Source organism: Vombatus ursinus, unplaced genomic scaffold, assembly GCF_900497805.2.
Source record: "Vombatus ursinus unplaced genomic scaffold, bare-nosed wombat genome assembly UNPS02009205.1, whole genome shotgun sequence".
Lineage (NCBI taxonomy): Eukaryota > Metazoa > Chordata > Mammalia > Diprotodontia > Vombatidae > Vombatus > Vombatus ursinus.
The window spans coordinates 18355722-18374101 of NW_020948983.1; the positions used below are offsets into that span (position 1 = coordinate 18355722).

General features: G+C 47.0%; 1 protein-coding gene across 4 annotated transcripts; it reads right to left on the reverse strand.

Annotated features, from left to right (window-relative positions):
• Positions 1-412: 412 nt before the first annotated feature.
• Positions 413-11394, reverse strand: MFSD13A (major facilitator superfamily domain containing 13A). Of its 4 annotated transcripts, none has more exons than XM_027851951.1 (10): positions 11314-11394; positions 9341-9517; positions 7614-7865; positions 7098-7180; positions 5900-6349; positions 4097-4217; positions 2845-2941; positions 2012-2183; positions 1603-1796; positions 413-1369 (listed from the first exon to the last, which is right to left on the reverse strand). In XM_027851951.1, the coding sequence occupies exons 3-10, from the start codon at positions 7776-7778 to the stop codon at positions 1113-1115; spliced, it is 1539 nt and encodes a 512-aa protein (XP_027707752.1). In that variant the 5' UTR covers positions 7779-7865; positions 9341-9517; positions 11314-11394; the 3' UTR covers positions 413-1112. The 4 variants fall into 4 exon arrangements, with proteins under 4 accessions (XP_027707752.1, XP_027707753.1, XP_027707754.1 ...); XM_027851952.1 differs by having other exon boundaries at positions 9341-9487; positions 11314-11393; XM_027851953.1 differs by lacking the exon at positions 9341-9517 and having other exon boundaries at positions 11314-11338.
• Positions 11395-18380: the final 6986 nt, after the last annotated feature.

The following is an 18380-nucleotide window of genomic DNA, read 5'->3' on the forward strand; positions in this document are numbered from 1 at the left end:
CTCTACAGTCAACAAGTCACATCAGATGAGACAACCACTGCTCCCCTGACTAGAGATCAGAAAACCAGCTCCTGCCTGCTTCCATTCACGAGTGGTGCTGCATGAGACAAGTAACATCAGAGATTAGGGCTGGAATCTGTTTTAGGGCTCATCTACTTGACCCCCTCATTCATTTGACAGCTACTAACCAAGAAAAGAGGCCCAGACAGGAGAAAATACTAAGTACCAAGATTTCCAATGTCAGATCCAGGGCTCTTTCCACTGCCCTCCATTTGGTTCTGCTGTAGCTGGCATTTAGCGTTCCACACTTCCCTCCATTCCCTCAGCTTTGAGCCCCATGGACCAACTGCCCCCATGCAGAAGCCAATCACAATATACCCCTGCCCCTGACAGAAGAGGCCTAAGGAGCAAAAATGATTTACTGGCTTTAATGAGTCCCTGCAAAATGAACCCATTCCTGGGATGAGTGGAGCACAAAGTAGAGAGGATTTGAAATGACAAAGAGTTTGGGGAAGGAAGGCACCCACAAAGTGCCACCACCTTGATCTTCAGTCACAGGCCAACTCTGGCAGCCATGTAGGCCCACTGACATCATCAACCTGGCCATCCTTACAGAGAATAGCTCCTCCTCCTGCAGCCTCTACCCAGGCAGTCAAGGCCAAGCCAAGCTTTTGAAGGGGCCTGCCCCCAGCCCTGCCAGCTGCCCATTCTGCGCAAGCAGAAAGTAAGTGCTCCATTTAATATCTGTGTGTTGGGCACACGACAAAGGGTGCAGACTTGGGGGAGGACAATGTACCTCTCCCCCACTCAGTCCTACCCAATTCCTGATTCTTTTCAGCCACTTTAAGCAGCTGATGACCAGATCCTAAAGATCCACTTCATGGCCTTCACCCTGAGTTAACTGCCAGGAGGTGGGAGGAAGGATGGAGAATTGTGACCTCAGCATCTGGGTCCAAGGTAAAAACTAGGGTTTTCGTTCCCCGGTCATGTTCCTGCTGTACCTGAGAAACGAAGGCAGAGGGGGAGCCTGGGTAAGGAAGTTCCCAGCTCCTGGCTCAGGCAAAAGAGTAGCTGGGCAACCAGCACCATAGTCTGCCTTCCCCTGAGGCCCCTCAGACAGTCTTAATATCCAGAGCCCAGGGTTTGGACAGACTTTGGCGTTGGGCCTTAACCATATGGAGGCGCCTCCCATGCAAGGTGAACTGTGACCAAGTGATCAGCTGCAGCAGCGCACACATGATGGGAACCAGCACCAGCAAGTAGAAGCATCCCTGACGCAATGTTGGTGCCCGAGGTGGGGCAGGGGGATCCAGCCAAGGCCTTGCACTGCCCACTGGGGCCAGCAAGGGCTGCTGGAAAAGGTCATGACCTGGAACGAGAAAGGAAATACCAAGTCAAACTTTATCCTCCCCTGAACAGTCTTTGCTTGGCATCTAAGGAGGGACAGGGCAGGGCTAGCTGCAGATGCCATAAAGCCAACAATATTCCCTATTCATCCCCATCTAGAGTCTAATGACCTAGGGATAGCTGGTTGGGACTAGAGGCCACTGGAAACCTGATGGAGCTGCACCCACCCCTGTTCTCCAATGGTAGGGCACTCACCAGTATAGAAGCAAAGCAGCCAGGTGCCTAGCAGTGGGGCAAAGGTCTGGCCAGGCTTGGTCACCAAGGCCACCATCCCAAAGAGAAGTGCTGAAGCAGCCTGCTTCCGGCGGTTCAGCACCAAGTCCTCATCCACCAGGTCTGTGACCACCAGGGTCAGCAGCTTACAGGTACCCTCCGTGAACACACGGTTGCTGCAGATGGGTAGAAACCATGGCATCATTAGAAGAAAAGGAATAAACAAGTGGTCATGGGCTAGGAGTGGGGCAGGGCAGGGAGGTGAATGAAGCCAATGTGGAGAGTTTATCAGGGCTAAGATTAGCACAGGAATAAAAGGTCAGGGGGGACCATTCAGAGGTACGGTCAAGGATGGGTCAGGAAGGCTAGGACTAGAGGGGTCCCTGTGTACCTGGCAATGAAGATGCAAAGAAGGTGGAGGTGATCTGGTCCCGCCAGCAACATAAGTAGACTGAGGCCCAGCTTAAGAAGGAAGAGCCCTCGAACCACTGAGTAAACACCCCACCTTTGGCACAGTGCCAGCAAGTAGAGGTTGTTGAGGTGAGGAGCGATGTAGGACACCCCTAGTGAAAAGCCTCCATGAGTTAAGATGAGCCAGCCTCTGCCCCCTTTGCTCAGGAAGGCCCTAAAGAGGCTTCTGGAGAAATCCTCCCAGCTTAGGCTGGCCTGGGGCAGATGCCCTGGTACTTCCCACACTCCTCCCTCAGCCTAGGGCAATAATGCCTCCTTGGACACTGATGACCAGCCTTGACTACAATGGACCCCAGGAGCAGCCCTCAGTGGCAAGACCAAAGAAGCCTGGAACTCCACCCTCCACACCCAGCCTTGCAGTTCCCACTTGCCTCAAATCACGAAGAGGAAAGGCAGGGCCTCAGGATAACTCCTCCCAGGCCTCTACTCAATCTTACCTGAACAAACCCTGAGAGCCAAGTCCCTAACATCTCAGCTCACTAACCCCTTTGCTGCCTTTCATCCAGATCTCGTCCCCACTGAGAAGTGAAGTCAAGAGTTAGGGAGGATCAGATCCAGGGGCAGGCTCTGCTACTAAGGTCCTCCAAGAGATGAGACTCTGACCATTCTCACTCGAGGAGGCCCTTGCTGCCCTGGGTTTGCAGGGGCTGAATCCTAGGAATAAGACATCTTGTCTGGGAGAGTTAACTTGTGTTAACAGCCTGGAAGCACCCCGCATCCCCACCATATATATCCAGATCCCCCCCTACTCACCCAGCAGGAAGGAGCCCATGGAGAGAGAGATCTGGTCTGACAGCAGGTGCTCCAGGAAGAGAGGGAAGAAGTTACTGTTGAAATGGCAGTGGAAGACCTGGAATCCAACAGCCACCGTGAGGAGCAGAGCAGGTGGGAGAGATCTGGGAGAGGGGCAGGCGGGCCCACCAGAGGGAGCCCCTTACAGGCAGTCATCATGGGGAGCGGACACAGCTTTGAGAGGACAGACCACCCTGCTGTCAAATGGGCCAATTAAAGAGCAAAAAAGCCTTGGTCAACTACCTTACTATCACCCCTGAGGAGAAGGTTTAGATTTGCATTAAACTTTCCCAAAATAGATGGGAAATGCTGGAAACTGAACAGGAGCTGCCCTACCTTCTTCTACTGACTAATTGTGCTGAGCAGCCACAGGAATGAAAAAAAAAGTCACATGGTTTTTATTGAAGCTGGCCAGTTTTTATTAAAGGACTCGAATCTCAATGGAACAACATAAAATACCAGTGTTTTCAGATGTGACCTCTCAGTTTGCACTGTCATGAGCTAAGAAACTGGTGGGCCTGGGGATGCATGAGATAAACTAAAGCCCAGCACCTGGAGGGACAGTCGTGAGCAGAAGCCGTGGTGTAGTCCTGGGCGAGCTGGGTTTCACTTTGTCTCCAGGCCCCCATGGGGCCTGACCTAGAACCCAGTTTTCTTAACTGGAGTCTTTGGCACAGATTCCTGAGCTGTCAAGGTTTTGTCAGACCACAAAGCAGTGTGGCCATTCCAACCTAGTTTAATCTCCTCTTTTAACAGAAGGGGAAACTGAAGCCTCACGGCACAGTAACCTGCCCAAAGATTACAGTGTAAGTTAGTAGGGCTGTGGGCTCTCACACCAATGCTCTTTACTGGCTACATCATGGGATAAACCATGTAATAAGACTCAGAGCTGGAAGAGATTTGAAAGATCATGGAGACCAAATCCCTCAGACTTCACATGAAGCCCAAAGATGATAAACGGCAGTACAGGGAATGTGGCTAAGTCGAGGTACCAGGATTTGAATCCAGGTCTTCTACCCACAAATCCAATCCTCCTCCTACCATCCCAGGCTTCCTCTTATACCCACATCAGTCTTACTCTTTGGGGTTCTCCCCACCAGGGAAGCCACATGTCCACCCCCTTCTCAGGCTCTACAGCCCAACTGTCACCCCAGGACACAGTACTCACACCAGGACAGGAACACAGTGATAAGGACAAGAAGGCTGTCCATACCTGCACCAAGTTCATGCCTACGAACCAGAGGAAGTTTCGGTGGCGGGCCAGCTGCTGGAGGTACTCGCCCAGGGTGACTCTTTTTTCCCCCTCATCTGCTGATGGTTTCTCCACATCTGGGCTAGAGAGACAGAGCAGGGAGCTGCAGCTCTCCTCCCATGCCTTCTGACCCCACAGCACTCCAGCTCTCTCTCCCTTTCTCCCTCCCACTCTCCCCCTAACCTGCCTGCCTTCCTCCCTCCCTCCTTTCCTTTCCCTGTCCTGCCCTGCCCTGCCCTGCCCTCTCCTCTCCTCTCTCTTCCCTTCTGAATAACCTGTCACCAGGCCAGTCATGGATAGAGAATTAGAAGTCAGGCCACTGTGATGAGTGGTCAAAGGATATGGATGAACAGTTCTTGAAAGAATGGCAGGTTCTTAACCATATGAAAGAGTGCTCCAAATCACTAAATAAGAGAAATGCAAATCAAAACAACTGAGATTTCACCTCATACCCAGCAGACTGGCAAAGATGACAAAAGATGGAAATAATCCGTGTTCAAGGGGCATACTAATTCACTGTTGGAACTGCTGTGGGTTGGAAAGCATTTGGGAATTATGCTAAAAAAAGTGACTAAAGTCTCATACCCTTTGACTCAAAGATTCCAATGCTAGGGATATATCCCCACCCACCCACACCCCCCCAAAAGAGAAATCAAAGACAGAAAGAATGGCCCCATATATAGAAAAATATATGCACAATTTTTGCAACAGCAGGACTTTTTGTGACAGCCAAGAATTGGATATGCAGTGGATAGACAATTGGGGCAGCGAGGTGATGTTGTGCATAGAGTTTCTGAGTTCAAATGTGACCTCAGACACATAGTAGCTGTGTGACCCTGGGCAAGTCATTTAACTCTGTTTGCCTCAGTTTCCTCATCTGTAAAACAAGCTAGAGAAGGAAATGGCAAACCACTCCAGTATCTTTGCCAAGCAAACCCTAAATGGGGTCACGAAGAGTCAGACACGACTGAAACAACCAAACAACAAAAGCTGTCAAGTAAGGGATGGCTAAACAAATGTCGCTACATTAATAGAAGGGAATGTTACTATGCCATCAAAATGACACACATGAATTAAGTAGCAGAGGAAGACTTTTATCAACTGGTGCATGAAGAAGAAACAGTAAACCATACTCTATGACAATCTGGACACAATAAAACTGAATGCTGTGCGTCATGACCACGTTTGGCCCAGAGAAGATCTGAACAGATGCATCTCGTTCCCTTCATTACTGAGGTGGGGAGCTCCGAGTCTATCAGACAGTTGAGGTGCTGGCTGATTTTATCAAATGACTTTCCTCCCACCTTTTTCTTTCTAATTCTGTATTACAGGAGATGGCTCAATGAATATGAGGGGTGGGGAGGGATAGGTTTGGAAATGTGTCTTTAACAATAAAACATACTGAGAAAAATAAAAATAAATAATGAAATAATGCAATTGGAGAAAAGAAAGAATTCAGGCCACCGACCCAGGAACCTCAGAGACCGGCTACTGCCCATTTCGGAAATGCTCTTACCCCTCAGCCCCACCCTTGACTTGAAGCTCTGCTTAGATGCCTCTTCCCTGAAGCCTTCTGTCACTTACTGCCCTGGCTGTAACACCGTCTTCTATCTCAGTTTACCTTATATGACTCTTACCTGTGTCCACAAGGTCCCTCCCCAATTGCACCTAAACTCCTCAAGGTCACATTTGTTTCTGTATTCCCAGAACAGAGTAGGCATGTACCGAATCAAATGGGGACCAGGGATACAATGACCCACTTACCCTTCTGAGGCTGAATGCAGGGCCCCTAGCATCCTCCCTTCTGTCTCAAACTGCTGCCTCAGTAGCCACGTGGCTCCAGTAAAGCCAAGCCCGGAGCAGACAGCCAGAACCACACAGAAGACACGGAAGGAAGAAAAATCTTCCTTGTTCCATACAGTGTAGGAGGCGAAGACGGAGAAGGAGCCAGCTGCACTGAAGAGAGAGCAGTAGAAATTGAGGTGTGTTCGGCCACGGGCAGACAAGGCCAGGTCAGCCAGCAAGGCGTGGTGATTGAGGTCTACCAGGGTCAGGAAGCCATCGTACAGACACAAGCAGAGCAAGAACTGCATCCCCGTGGGTGCCCATCGCACCCAGAATGCCAGGAAAGCGAGAGCCAGCAGCGGGCCATGCCGGCTGAGAGCCCGGAGCCTCGTCAGAACCACATCCTGCGATGGGATTGAAGCCCCTGCCCTGTGGAAGGACAGAAAGAAGGCATCAGGATACCTCCCTCCCTACTCAAGCACGCCCACGTCTCCTCCACTCTACCCTCATGTAAATCGGGAAACAATTTACAGAACCTTCATTTACAGAAGGAATACACATTCAGATCGGCTCAGGGACTCGGGCAAGACCCCAGCCCGATGAGCCATCCCCTATGCCGGGAATCAGGGGGTCACAAGCTAGGACCAGGGGCCCATATCCGGCGTTCTCAGATCCTTCCAGGCTTTCCCGCCTGGAGAATCAAGAGTCCCATCCCTTACTCTATACCCCTGCTCCTGAAGAAAGTGATGAGGGAAGGATACAAGGAGGAAGCATCTAGTTTGGGGACCAGAGGAAGTGACCAGTTAGAAAGGGCCCACTTTTGCCTTCTTCCTTCCTCCCCCAGATTCATACTGGTAACAGGAGGAAGAGACAGGACTCAGAAGATTAAGGGGCCCACCTCTGGCTCCAAGTACACGGAGGGGACCCTGGGCCCTGGGCAAGACAGTGATCCCGCAAGGTAATGAAAACAAAGGTAACACAAAATAGTGGAGAAAGCCCTGGATGGGGAGCCATAGAAATTAGGTTCTGCCACTAACTGATTGTGTGACCTTGGGTAAGTCCCTTTATTTCCTGTCTCCAGGCCTCAGTTTCCCCATCTGCAAAATGAAAAATTTGGACTATTTCATCAATAAGGCCACTTCAAGCTCTGAAAGCCATTCGTCCCTTAGCGATATACCTAGGCGTGGAGCTAAGGAAGCCACGGTCACTGAGCCAGCCGAAGAGTGGATCATTGAGGCTATTCCAGAGAAGAAACACCGTCTGCAAAGAGGGGTGAGAAAGAACCATCATACTGATGGCAAAGTCCTAACACAGATGGCTCAGGGTCAATGGGAAGATTCAGGGCTGGGAAGAAGCCCCGTCACCCAGCATGGGCTGGCTAGCCACTGCAGGCTTGGGGAAGAAAGAGGCCAGCCAAGGAGATAAGCACCCCAGGGCACTCCAGGGTCGGTCTGGAGGCAAGTTTCCCTCACTCCTCAAAGTTAAGGTCTCTTCCCAGCTATAAGTTCCTAGGATTCTACAAGGGGTTGTCTGGTATAATCCTCCTGATTGGGGAACAGCTCTCGAGCCTGAGAGATTACTGATGGGAAGCCACATGACCCAGTGGAAGGGGCACCAGCTCTGAAGTCAGAGGACCTGAATTCCAGTCCCTCACCATAGACCCAGCTTGCCACGGAACCTGGGGAACACCTACCTCTCCCACCCAGAAGGCCAGCTTGTCAATCTTGTACACAGAGACAAACGTGTCCACGTAGTACAGCAGGAACACATTGTGTAGAATGGAGACAAAGAGTGACAAGGAGCCATAGACCACAGCGGTGGGTAGGCTGGAGAGCCGGGCCAGGGGCTGAGCTGCCATGGCCCACGGCCTCAGGCCTCAGTGGATCAGGGATGCCTGTGCACCTGCCTCCTTACTCCCTTTCCCAGGCCAGACCATTCTTGCCCCCTGAGGAAGAACAGAATTACTCAGGGCAAACCACTGTAAGCCAGCTTCGCACCGGAGACCAGTGTCCAACCAGTGCCAGTATGGCCTTAGACATTACCCATTCCTATTGGATTATAAATTTCTTGACAATAAGCAGGGACTCTCTTTTTTTAATTCAGCAAGCATTAGTCTTCCAGTCTCCCAGCTTCAGAACCTTGTAATTATCCTCGACCCTTCACTTCCTCCCACCCCACAAATCCCATCACACACCAAATCTTATCATTTTTACCTCCACATCTCTACCATCTAATCTTTTTACTCTACTTACATGGCTGCCATCTTAGTTCAGACCCTCATCACCTTTTGCCAAGACTAATAGCCTAGTAGCCTAATTCGTCTGTCTCACAGCCTCATCTTTCCTCATTCCGATTCACCTTCCAAAAAAGCTGCCAAAGTGATTCCCTTACACATAAATCTGACCACTGTCACTCTGCTATTCAAATTCTAGTAGTCCTCTCCAAAAAAAAATTCTAGGGCCTTCCCATTACCTCTAGATAAAATATAAACTCTATTTGACTCCTAGGGTAGATAGGTAGCAAAGTGGAGTACCAGGCCTGGAGTCAAGAAGATTCATCTTCTTGAGTTCAAATCCAGTCTCAGACACTTACTAGCAGTATGACCCGGGGCAAGACAAGAAAACCCCAAATGGGGTCATGAAGAGTCGGATATAACTGAACAACAAATTTGACTGCTAAGAACCTTCACAACGTGGCCCTCCCTTTCTGGATTCATTATATATTACTTCCCTTCCCAAACTTTATGGTCTAGAGTAGACAAAGTGGACTTCACTGTTCCTCTCAGGTAGCACTCCAACTCCCACACATTTCCTGCCTCAACTCCAGCTCACTTTCTCCAAGACACAGCTCAAGTGATGGGGTTGGAATCTGAACCCCAGAAAGGAAAAACTCTGGCCCCAGAACATTTCCCACCCTTGGTCCCACCTAGGCTCCATTTCCCACCCTTGGAAATTCTATTACCTCATGGACTACTTGGCCACTCTTCCACGATCTTTCTGTATATAAGGTCCATCTTGTCTCCATTAAGATGCTCAGATTTTTACAATCTAGCCAACAGCCCATAGATGCTCAGATTCCTTAAGAGTCTAGCTAATATGGCGAATCTTCAATAAACTTTGTTTTTGGCTACGGGAAGGCTTGAGTCAAATTCTTTTGGGCAGGACCCGGGTATCGTGATTTTGGGGTGCTAGGACCCCTAACCTCTAGACCCCATCACAAGCATCACCCCAGAAAGACTTGCCTAATTACCTTGTAGTCATTCTGTTTACGTTTCTCTGTGCTGGTGTTGCCCTGACCTCGTTTGATTGAGAACCCTTCCCCCATAGCCATAGGTGTGAGTTATCTGATCTTATTCTCTTCTAATTTTTTGACCAGCCAAGTGTCAGAAGATAACAGAACCTGAGCTGAAAGCGACCTTACCAGTCACCTACTCCGACCCCTCATTTTTCTGAGAGATTACGAAGTTCCCACTGGGAGTTAGGGACAAAGTCAGGATTCAAATTCAGTTCTTCAGGCTCCAAATCCAGAGTTCTTTCCAATACACCACAGCCTCCTTTGAGATTTAAACTAAATTTAGGAAAGAATGGAGAACAGTAGCTGCAAGTAAAAAAGACACAAGGCTTTGGGTTGTTTTGTTTAAACTAAAGTAGCCCCACTCTAATCTCTCACCTTTCAGGTAACCCAAGAGGGAAAAGGGAAAAAGTGGGCAGAATTATTCACTTAAACATTCCTATCAACTCTGGTAACAAAGGATCTCCTTAAAGGCCTGGCAGACACCCAGGCTCCACCTCAGAATAAGAATGATTACAAGGAAGCAGGAAATACTTCAAGAGACAGCTGGGGAGAGGAAGATGTCTTAGGGTTTGCTTTGTTTAAAGAACAGCTTAGTGCAGTGGAAAAACCCCGTTCTCTCCCCTCTTTCCTGAGCACTTCTCCAAGATCCAATATTCCATCTCTGGTCTTTCCATAGGCTGTCTTCCCATACCTGTGTCTCTGCCTCCTAAAATCCCAGCTTCCTTCCAGGCCTCAGCTCAAGTGACACTTTCTATAGGAAGCCTACTCTAAGGGCCCCATATCTAATACCTCATTATCCCTCCCCCCCATTACTTTGTATGTGCTTTGTGAATATTTTGTGTTTATTTATGAGGCAACTAGGTGGTACAGTAGATGGAGCCTGGAGTCAGCAAGACCTGAGTTCAAATTCAACCTCAGGCACTTACTAGCTGTGTGACCCTGGACTGAAGTTGCTTAACCTCTGTTTGCCTCAGTTTCCCCAACTGGGGACAATAACAGCACCTACCTCAGAGGGTTGTTGTGGTATATAGTAGGCCTATATAACTGCTTTATTCCCTTCCTTCTCTTATGTATGAATTGTTTCTCCCCAATAGAATATAAGATCTTTGAGGGCAGGGCCAGTTTTGCAGTGTCCGAAGGCCCCTTGAGTGCTTGGGGCATAATAGATATTTAATAAACACTTGACGAACTGAATTGAGATTCTCAAAGAAGTGAAGACCTCAACAAACTGGCTAAGACCTCACACCAGCCTGGGATTTGGTGCTTGGCTTCAGGTTTCCCCAGCCAGCTCCAAGACCCTCAGCCTGTCTCCATTATGTGCGCCTTCTCCTACCCAGCTGAGCAAAGCAAAGCACCCACCATCCGTGAGGATGGATGAGAGGAGGCGTTTTCCTGGTCATATCTCTAGGAGTAGAAAACTTGCACCAAGGGTCCACATACAGGGAAGAGAGGGAGAGAGACAGAGAGTGACAGAAAAAAAGAGAAAGAGAGAGAGCACGAGCGCGAGCGCTCAGGGAGAAGAAGGGAATATTCCTCCTAATTCCCTCCTTGCCCCTCTAAGGCAGCAACTGAAGTGGCATCAGGTGGGTTTCTAGGACTACCACCCTCCTGCCATCTTCCCCCGACCCCTCTAACCCTAGACACACTTGCCCATAGAGGCTCACACCTGTTTGGTGAATAACAATTCCCGTTCACTTGAGCCCTTGGCAAAGCGCTCTCTTTGCCTTCCTTACTTGAGGGTAAACCTCTTCTCCCTAATTACTTCCTAAAATTAGTCTTAATTTCAAATGAGGCAGTGGTGAGTTGGAAAAACCCTGTGACGATGAGCAATGAGAGTGTTATCATCCTCACTTTACGAATGAAGAGCCAGAGGATCAGAGAGGTTAAGGGTCGCCCCTCTGGCTTCACACTACACCCCATTGGGGGGGTGCATCCCCCAGAACAGGAGACGAGTCCTGTCTCCAACCCGATGCCCCTCGCAGCCCATGCACCGCCGACCGCCAGGGGACCCCCTCCCCCACTCCGTGCCTCGTTCCCCGCGCTCCCGTGCGGGCCCCCCCCCCCCCCCCAGCATGCCCTCCACCAGCGGCCCAGCTCACCTCGGCGATACGATCTCGCATCAGATGGCCCGGAGGCAGGCAGAAGCTGCGGGGGCAGAGCGCCTGCGCGCAGACTCCCCCCGCTCCACTCCCCCCACAACCGCAAGCCCCGCCCACCCTTGGCTCAGCCATTGGCTCAGCGCCATCTCGGGCCGCCCCCCTCGAGTCGCAGGTTGGGGCAGGTGACTGGTCGGTTGTCACTGCTGCCACCATCTTTTTTATGGGCACCTGCCTTAGGTGGCCTGGGATGTGAAGGGGGTGTGCATTTCTACGGGCAGCGCTTCTCCCTGAGGCTACAGCTGCTGCAGGAAAACCGGGGGACCCCCAGATCCTATCCCAGACTCTTAGGGCTAAGGCACCCACCCTCTCCTAGTGCACATGAGTAAATTACAAGAGCTCCCGGCCACTGTTGGAGGGTCTTGGGCAAGATAGCCACAATAATTCCTTGTTGATGGAGCCGTAAATTGGTCCAGCCATTCAGGGAAACAATTTGGAATTAGGCTAAGAACAACAAAAAAAAAGTGACACAAATGCCCATGCCCTTTGATCCAGAGATCTCGCTGCTAGGCATACGCCCTAAGGAAGTGGAAGACATAAAGAGAGGACCTACATACGCCAAAGTATTTGTAGCAGTGATTTTTGTGGGAGCAAAAAACTGAACAAAGTGATGTCCATCAGTGGCTAAAGTGAAGTGTGGTATGTGCATGAAGTGAAATATTACTGTGCTGTAAGAAATTACAAATTATTAAGTGGTATAGTGGATAGAGTGCCTGGCCTGGTGACTCCGAGAAGACTTATCGTCCGGACTTCAAATCTGGCTTCAGACACTTCCTAGCTGTGTGACCCTGGGCAAGTCGCTTAACTCTGTTTGCCTCAGTTTCCTCATCTGTAAAGTGATCTGGAGAAGGAAATGGCAAACTGCTCCAGTGTTTCTTTGCCAAGAAAACCCCCAAAGGGGTCACAGAGTCAGACACAGATGAACAATAATAACAAAAAGAAATGGCAATATGATGAATGCAGAGAATCATGAGAAAACAATGCCAAGTGAAGTAAACAAAGCAGAGAAAACAATGTACACTCTGACCACATCTATATAAATGAAAGGAACAAGCATGACACAGTTAAAAATGAATATTACGAAAGTACAGTGGGAGGACCTGCGAGAATGAAGCAATAAAACCAAACAACAAAGGAAAAGGAGAGCAATTAGTTCTAATTGTTCTTTACATCTTGACTAATGGGAAAATATGCTTAATATGAACATATAAGTACAGCCTACATCAGATTGCACGCCACTGTCTTGGGGGGAGGGGAAGAGTAGGAGGGGAAGAAAAATTAAAACTCAAAACTTATGGAAATGAATGTTGAAAACTAAAAATTAATTAATTAATTATTTTTTAAAAAGTACGATGAACATGATTGGTGCCAAAGAAGAGATATGAGAAGATGCTTTCCCACACACACATTTCTTTGAGGGGCCCTTTGGTGTGGAAAATTAAATATATTGTCAGATTATTTTAGAGAATTAATTGGTTCTGTTGATTTCTTTTTACTCTTCCTCTTTTTCTTTAAAAAAATGTATTTGTTATATAGGATGGCTCTCTAGGAAAGGTGAGGAAGAGGGATTCATGGGGAAATAGAGGTAATGTGAAACAAAAGCTAACAATAATTTGTTTTTAAAAAAGACATGGAAAAACTTAAATGATATTTTGCAAAATAAAGTAAGCAGAACAGGAGACATAGTATAAACAATGCAAATGGAAAGAACCACCAAAGAAACCCCAGAATGCTTGATTATTATAATGACCATGATTGACCTTGGAGAAGAGATGAGGAAAAATGCACCTACCTCCCTTCTTTGCAGAGGTTGAAAACTATGTGTGTGGAACATTGCTTATACTGTCCAGGCTTACTTGGGGTGTATGTATTAATTTTGCTAAATTACTACCTTTTTTTCTCTCTTTTTTTAAAATTTTTTTTGTTGGAATAGCATGCTGGGGAGGAGAGGGAGAGGGATGTATTCAGAAATGAGGTGATTTAGGGGCACCTAGGTAGAGCAGTGGATGGAGCACTGTGCCTGGAGTCAGGAAGACCTAAGTTCAAATCTAGCGTCAGACACTTGACATTTTCTAGCTGTGTGATCATAGGCAAGTCATTTAACCCCAATTGCCTTACCACAAACAAACAAAAAGTAAAAGAAATGAAGGAGATTTAAAAGCAAAAGATATCAATAAAAATTAAAAACAAAAACAAATTCAAGCTAATGAAATGCAACACAACAGAGGACCCAGTTTACTCAAGTTGATTAGTGACAAAGGGAGGGCTAAAATCCAGGGCTCTTGGTTCCCAATCCAATGTCTGTACACCATACTATGTTTCCTTGAAATCAGAGCTTTAACTGGGAATTTTTTTCTCCTGGAGCAAATACCATAACCTGAACCCAGAGCAAGTGACAAAATAGATGTCTTTGGTTGATTAGGGGAAAGCAGCTTCCCCTTAGCCCATTATTTGGTAGTTTCTTATTTTAACTAATTATTCTTGTTAACTTGATGCTAAGCTGTTGCTCTGGTTGCTGTTCATCCTTCATTTTTTTTTTTTTAGGCAATTGGGGTTAAGTGACTTGCCCAGGGTCACACAGCTAGTAAGGGTCAAGTGTTTGGTCTGAGGCCAAATTTGAACTCAGGACCTCCTGATTCCAGCGCCTGTCCTCTATCCACCATGCTACCTATCTGCCCCTTTGTCCTTCATTCTTGAAGAGGACCAATGATCTCAGCAGGGTGATGTCTTGACTTGCAAGTGAATTGAATTTAAGTGAAGCAGAGCTGTGGAAAGTCATTGACCTCATTCTCTCCTCCAAAGTCATCAGAGTCCAATGGCAAGACATAAGTCAAGATGACCTGAAATGTTGCTAAGTTGTTGCCACCATAATACTGAAGAAGTATAGGTTACTATACTTCCAACTCTAATTAGAGTTGGAAGAGACCTTTGAAGACACTTAGTGGAACCCTCTCATTTTACAGAGGAGGTAATGGAGGTGAGCAGCCCAAAGTCAATCAATTATGAAATCTTGCCACTTAGGAGACTGATATAATAGTCCCAGCAGGAGATGAGGGCCTCATCTGAACTAGAATTGTGGTAACACAAGTAAAAAGGAGGGGATAGAGGCAGGAGACATTGAAGAGGCAAGATTGACACGACTTGGCAGGGCAGGATGGGTCTGAAGGAGGGAAGTTTTGTGAGGGAAATAAAGCAATTCAAGGCCTTATATGATAAGGGGCCAATGAGAGATATAGACAGCAGGAACTGTAGGAACAAAGTAGGTAGAGATAAGTGTAGGCATAAGCAAAGCTTCCTGGCAGAGATAGGGCCTCGAAGGGTGGGTAGAACAGGGGCGTTCATGAGAGCTTCATGGGAGCTGGTTGTTAAATTTTCATGGAGAGAACTTTTACCTTGGAGATGGGTAAGTACTATAAGTCAGGGCTTGATATATTATTTGGTTGATTGTCTACACTTAAAAAAGTGTTAGAGAAAAATGCTGATGATGCAAATTAAGCTTGAGAAGCTTGTCCTGCATACCTTTTTTTTTCTTTTAGCCTTTTTTTTTTTTTTTACCAGCACAACTCTGAGTAGGACGCCAATAGGTAGGAAAAAAAAGTCATCTGAGACTGGTGATATTCCAACTTCCAAAGGACCGGGGCACAGGGTTGGGTGTGGAAAGGATGATAAAAGATGACGCTAGTTCTGTGTCCTTAGATAGAGTTCAGGGGGTCAATGAATTTGCTTGTAAAAATATTTTGATAACTACATTTCAGCATAATTGGTTTCCTTTGTAATCTTGTATATTTTATTTTATGCCTTTGAAAATATTCTGAGAAAAGAGTCAGAAATAGACTTCCAAAGGATCTATGACCCCAAAAAAGGCTAACCCCTACTCTAGTGGGTGGGTTATAAGGGGAGAGATGTCATATTAAAGGATTAGAGAAGTAATTCCTAAGGGATGAGGGAAGGTTAGGACATCAACCCAAACCTGGGCCCCAGCCAGTCATAGGTGTATGTATATACATGTCTGTGTTTACAGACATACACCTAGGCTCTGGACTGTTTCCCTTCGCCTAGTAACAGGCAAAGTGGGAGGAACTAAGCCTGGCTTGACCTTGAAGAGGTAACAGGCAAAAGAGACCCTCATGGGAAGGAGAAAAGGGACCAATTCTGATCCCAATATCAAAGACTGTTCCCCTCCCACACACTGAAACCTCAGCTAGACCCACAAAAACTGGTGAGTGCAAGGGGATGTGAGGGTAGGGGTGGGATAGTAGGAACAGGACAAATGTTCTTTTTCTCCCTCAAGGAAAAGAAGGAAGAGATTTCCATACCTCTACCCTATGTAAAAAAAATTCTCTATTTCTGTGAGTGGGCCTGTGGGGTTGAATTACTGGATTGGAGAGTAGGGTGGTCCCGCTAAAGATGATGAGGTATGTGCCTTGGGGGTGGGGTAGAGGTGGGAAGGACTGCCTTATTGGCTCCTTGGAGAAAAGGCAGCAGAAGTCTGAGCTGCCTGGGAATTCTGGTATTGATACTGATCGCCCTAGGGGGACAGGGCATCGTTGTGATTTGGTCCCTAATTTTTTTGTGTGTGTTGTTGTTTTACTTTTGTTTTGTTTTTTATGTTTTTATTAATTTATTTTTAGTTTTCAACAATCACTTCCATGGTTGGTCCCTATTTTTTCTTGAACCTCTCTCCTGCTCCTAGCTCCAGAAGAGACACCGTTTTCAAGCAATGTGGTGGAAGTAGCAGCAGTGTGAGGGCCTTGGACAATGTATTCTTTTGGTTATTTGCCTTCCCAAGGTGCCCAACCCCAATTCTTTGCCTATACCTACATGCCTGGCTCGATGGTGTTGGCCCCCATCCAGATGCACAACTTTAGTAGCCAGCCCCTGGCACCATTGGCAGTGGATCAGGCAAGATACCTGGATTTGGCTGCTCAGTTCTACACTCTGGGCTCCTATTATAACCCCTGCCAGCACCCAGCCTGGTCCTTGGAGCACATGAACCCTACTCTCTACTACCTCTCCTATGGGGGTGGTGGATCTTATACCCAGTCAAGACCGGGATTGGTAAGGCAATCGCAGGAGTTGTGGTCTGAAGGCAGTTTCTTTTCGGGGGAACTTCGATGGGGGAGGCTAAACCGTGCTTGGAGCCCCATCAAGGAGCTTCCAGGCTTTGTTCAGGATGATCTGCTCAGAGTGTATGGTACATACCCTTCTACAGAAGTGTTCATCACCTATCACGATGGGGAGTTCCTAGTACAGGGCAAGCCCCGAGTGGGACAACAAGAATACCGAGTGGAGAGGAGAGTGGTTCGGGGTACACCTATTCCCCTCAACAGTGAGGCTGGGGCAGAGGCCAGCAGAGGTGATGATGAGACTGAAGACAACAGAGGAAACCAGAGCTAAGGGAGAAGGACCATGAGTGTCTGTCCTAGGATTTTGAAAATGGATAAATATCAGAGCCTCAGCAGACGAGAAGTCCAAGGATTGATCAAGAGTCCAAGATTGATCGGGAGGGAGATAATTTGTACTTTCATACACTGACTGAGATCCTAACACCTTTCCTGCTCCACTGATGTTTGCATATACCCTGCTACTATGGGAAGTTCTCTAGTCTCCTGGAACCAAGAGAAGGAAGGGAGGAGAATAATGAAGATGCCTAGACTATTCTTGGCCTTTTAAAGAAATCCAAGTCGCACCTATACCCAAACTATACCTCAGTGCTGTATTTTCCTCTCTAGCCCTCATGTTTCAGATGTTTTTATTGGCTCTGTCAGTCTTGAGTTTAGGTGACTTTGGGCCTCTGCTGAGAAGCAGAGGATCTTTCCTGTGGCCTGATGTTACCGTAGGGCCAGCTGTACCCCACTCGTTTTCTACCACCACCCCTGTAAGGCCTTGGGCTGGACTAACCCCGAGTGCTTCCCATGACATTTTATAAGTGACTTCTGTATGGTTCATGTATCTGAAAGTGAATTAAAGGGATTGAAGCCAAAGATGTTTCTCTGACTGTGTAATGAGGATGAAAGGAAGAGGGCCCAAGAGGACGGTCTAAAGGGCCAAATTCCACTCTCCTTCTCCACAAGCTAGGGGAAACTCTCTTGCAATCCTTACCCCCACTTTTTAAAAAATTTTTATTTTAGATAACTACGAAAACTTAAATACATAATAAGAAAAGAAAAAGAAACATTATAAAAATAAATATAAATTAAGAAAAAAACACAAAAAATGTCATGTGCACAGCAGAACATAGGACAGGATTCAAAATATATAATAATAATAACTTTTCATTTCAAGAAAGCCTATATTAAATACTGTGCATTATATTGAAAGCTGTTCAACTTTTTTTGCTTCCTTGTGAATTTTCTTTTGTTCTCTGCTATACACTTTTCACTTTGTTCTTTTTCCCCCTCCCTTCCCCCTCCCTACTACCCCAAGGCTACAGTTGAGCATTGGATATATTTATATAGAGGTATTGATATATATATATATATATATATACATACATGTATACATATATACATACAAACATACACTTTCCCTAAGAGATTCTAATCCTAATCTTTGTATTTTTGTTTGTGCATATCTCTTTTTTTCTCTCTCCTAACTCCTCTACTTTACTTCTACCTGTTACCTTACCCTCCCATTACTTAGCTTACTCCCACTCCAGGAATCCCTCACTTATCCTCCCATTACCTTAAATCTAAACCTTCTATGTCCCCTTTTTAACCAATGCCCACACCCTCCCCTCCAAAGATCCCTCCTTTATACTCTCCCCCCTCCCTATCCCCTAACAGTTCTATTTCTTTCTAAACTTAGAAGACTTTTATACTCTTTCAAACATGTATATATTTCCCCCTCTTAAACCCATTTTCAATGAGAGGTTTCCAGAACTAACAGCCCTCCTCCCCCATCTAATTCCTCAGTGTTGGTTCTTCCTCTTGCACCTGATTTGTAAAAAGATAATTACTCTTTTAGCTGTACTTGAATGGTTTTACTTTTTGAAGTCATATAATATACTC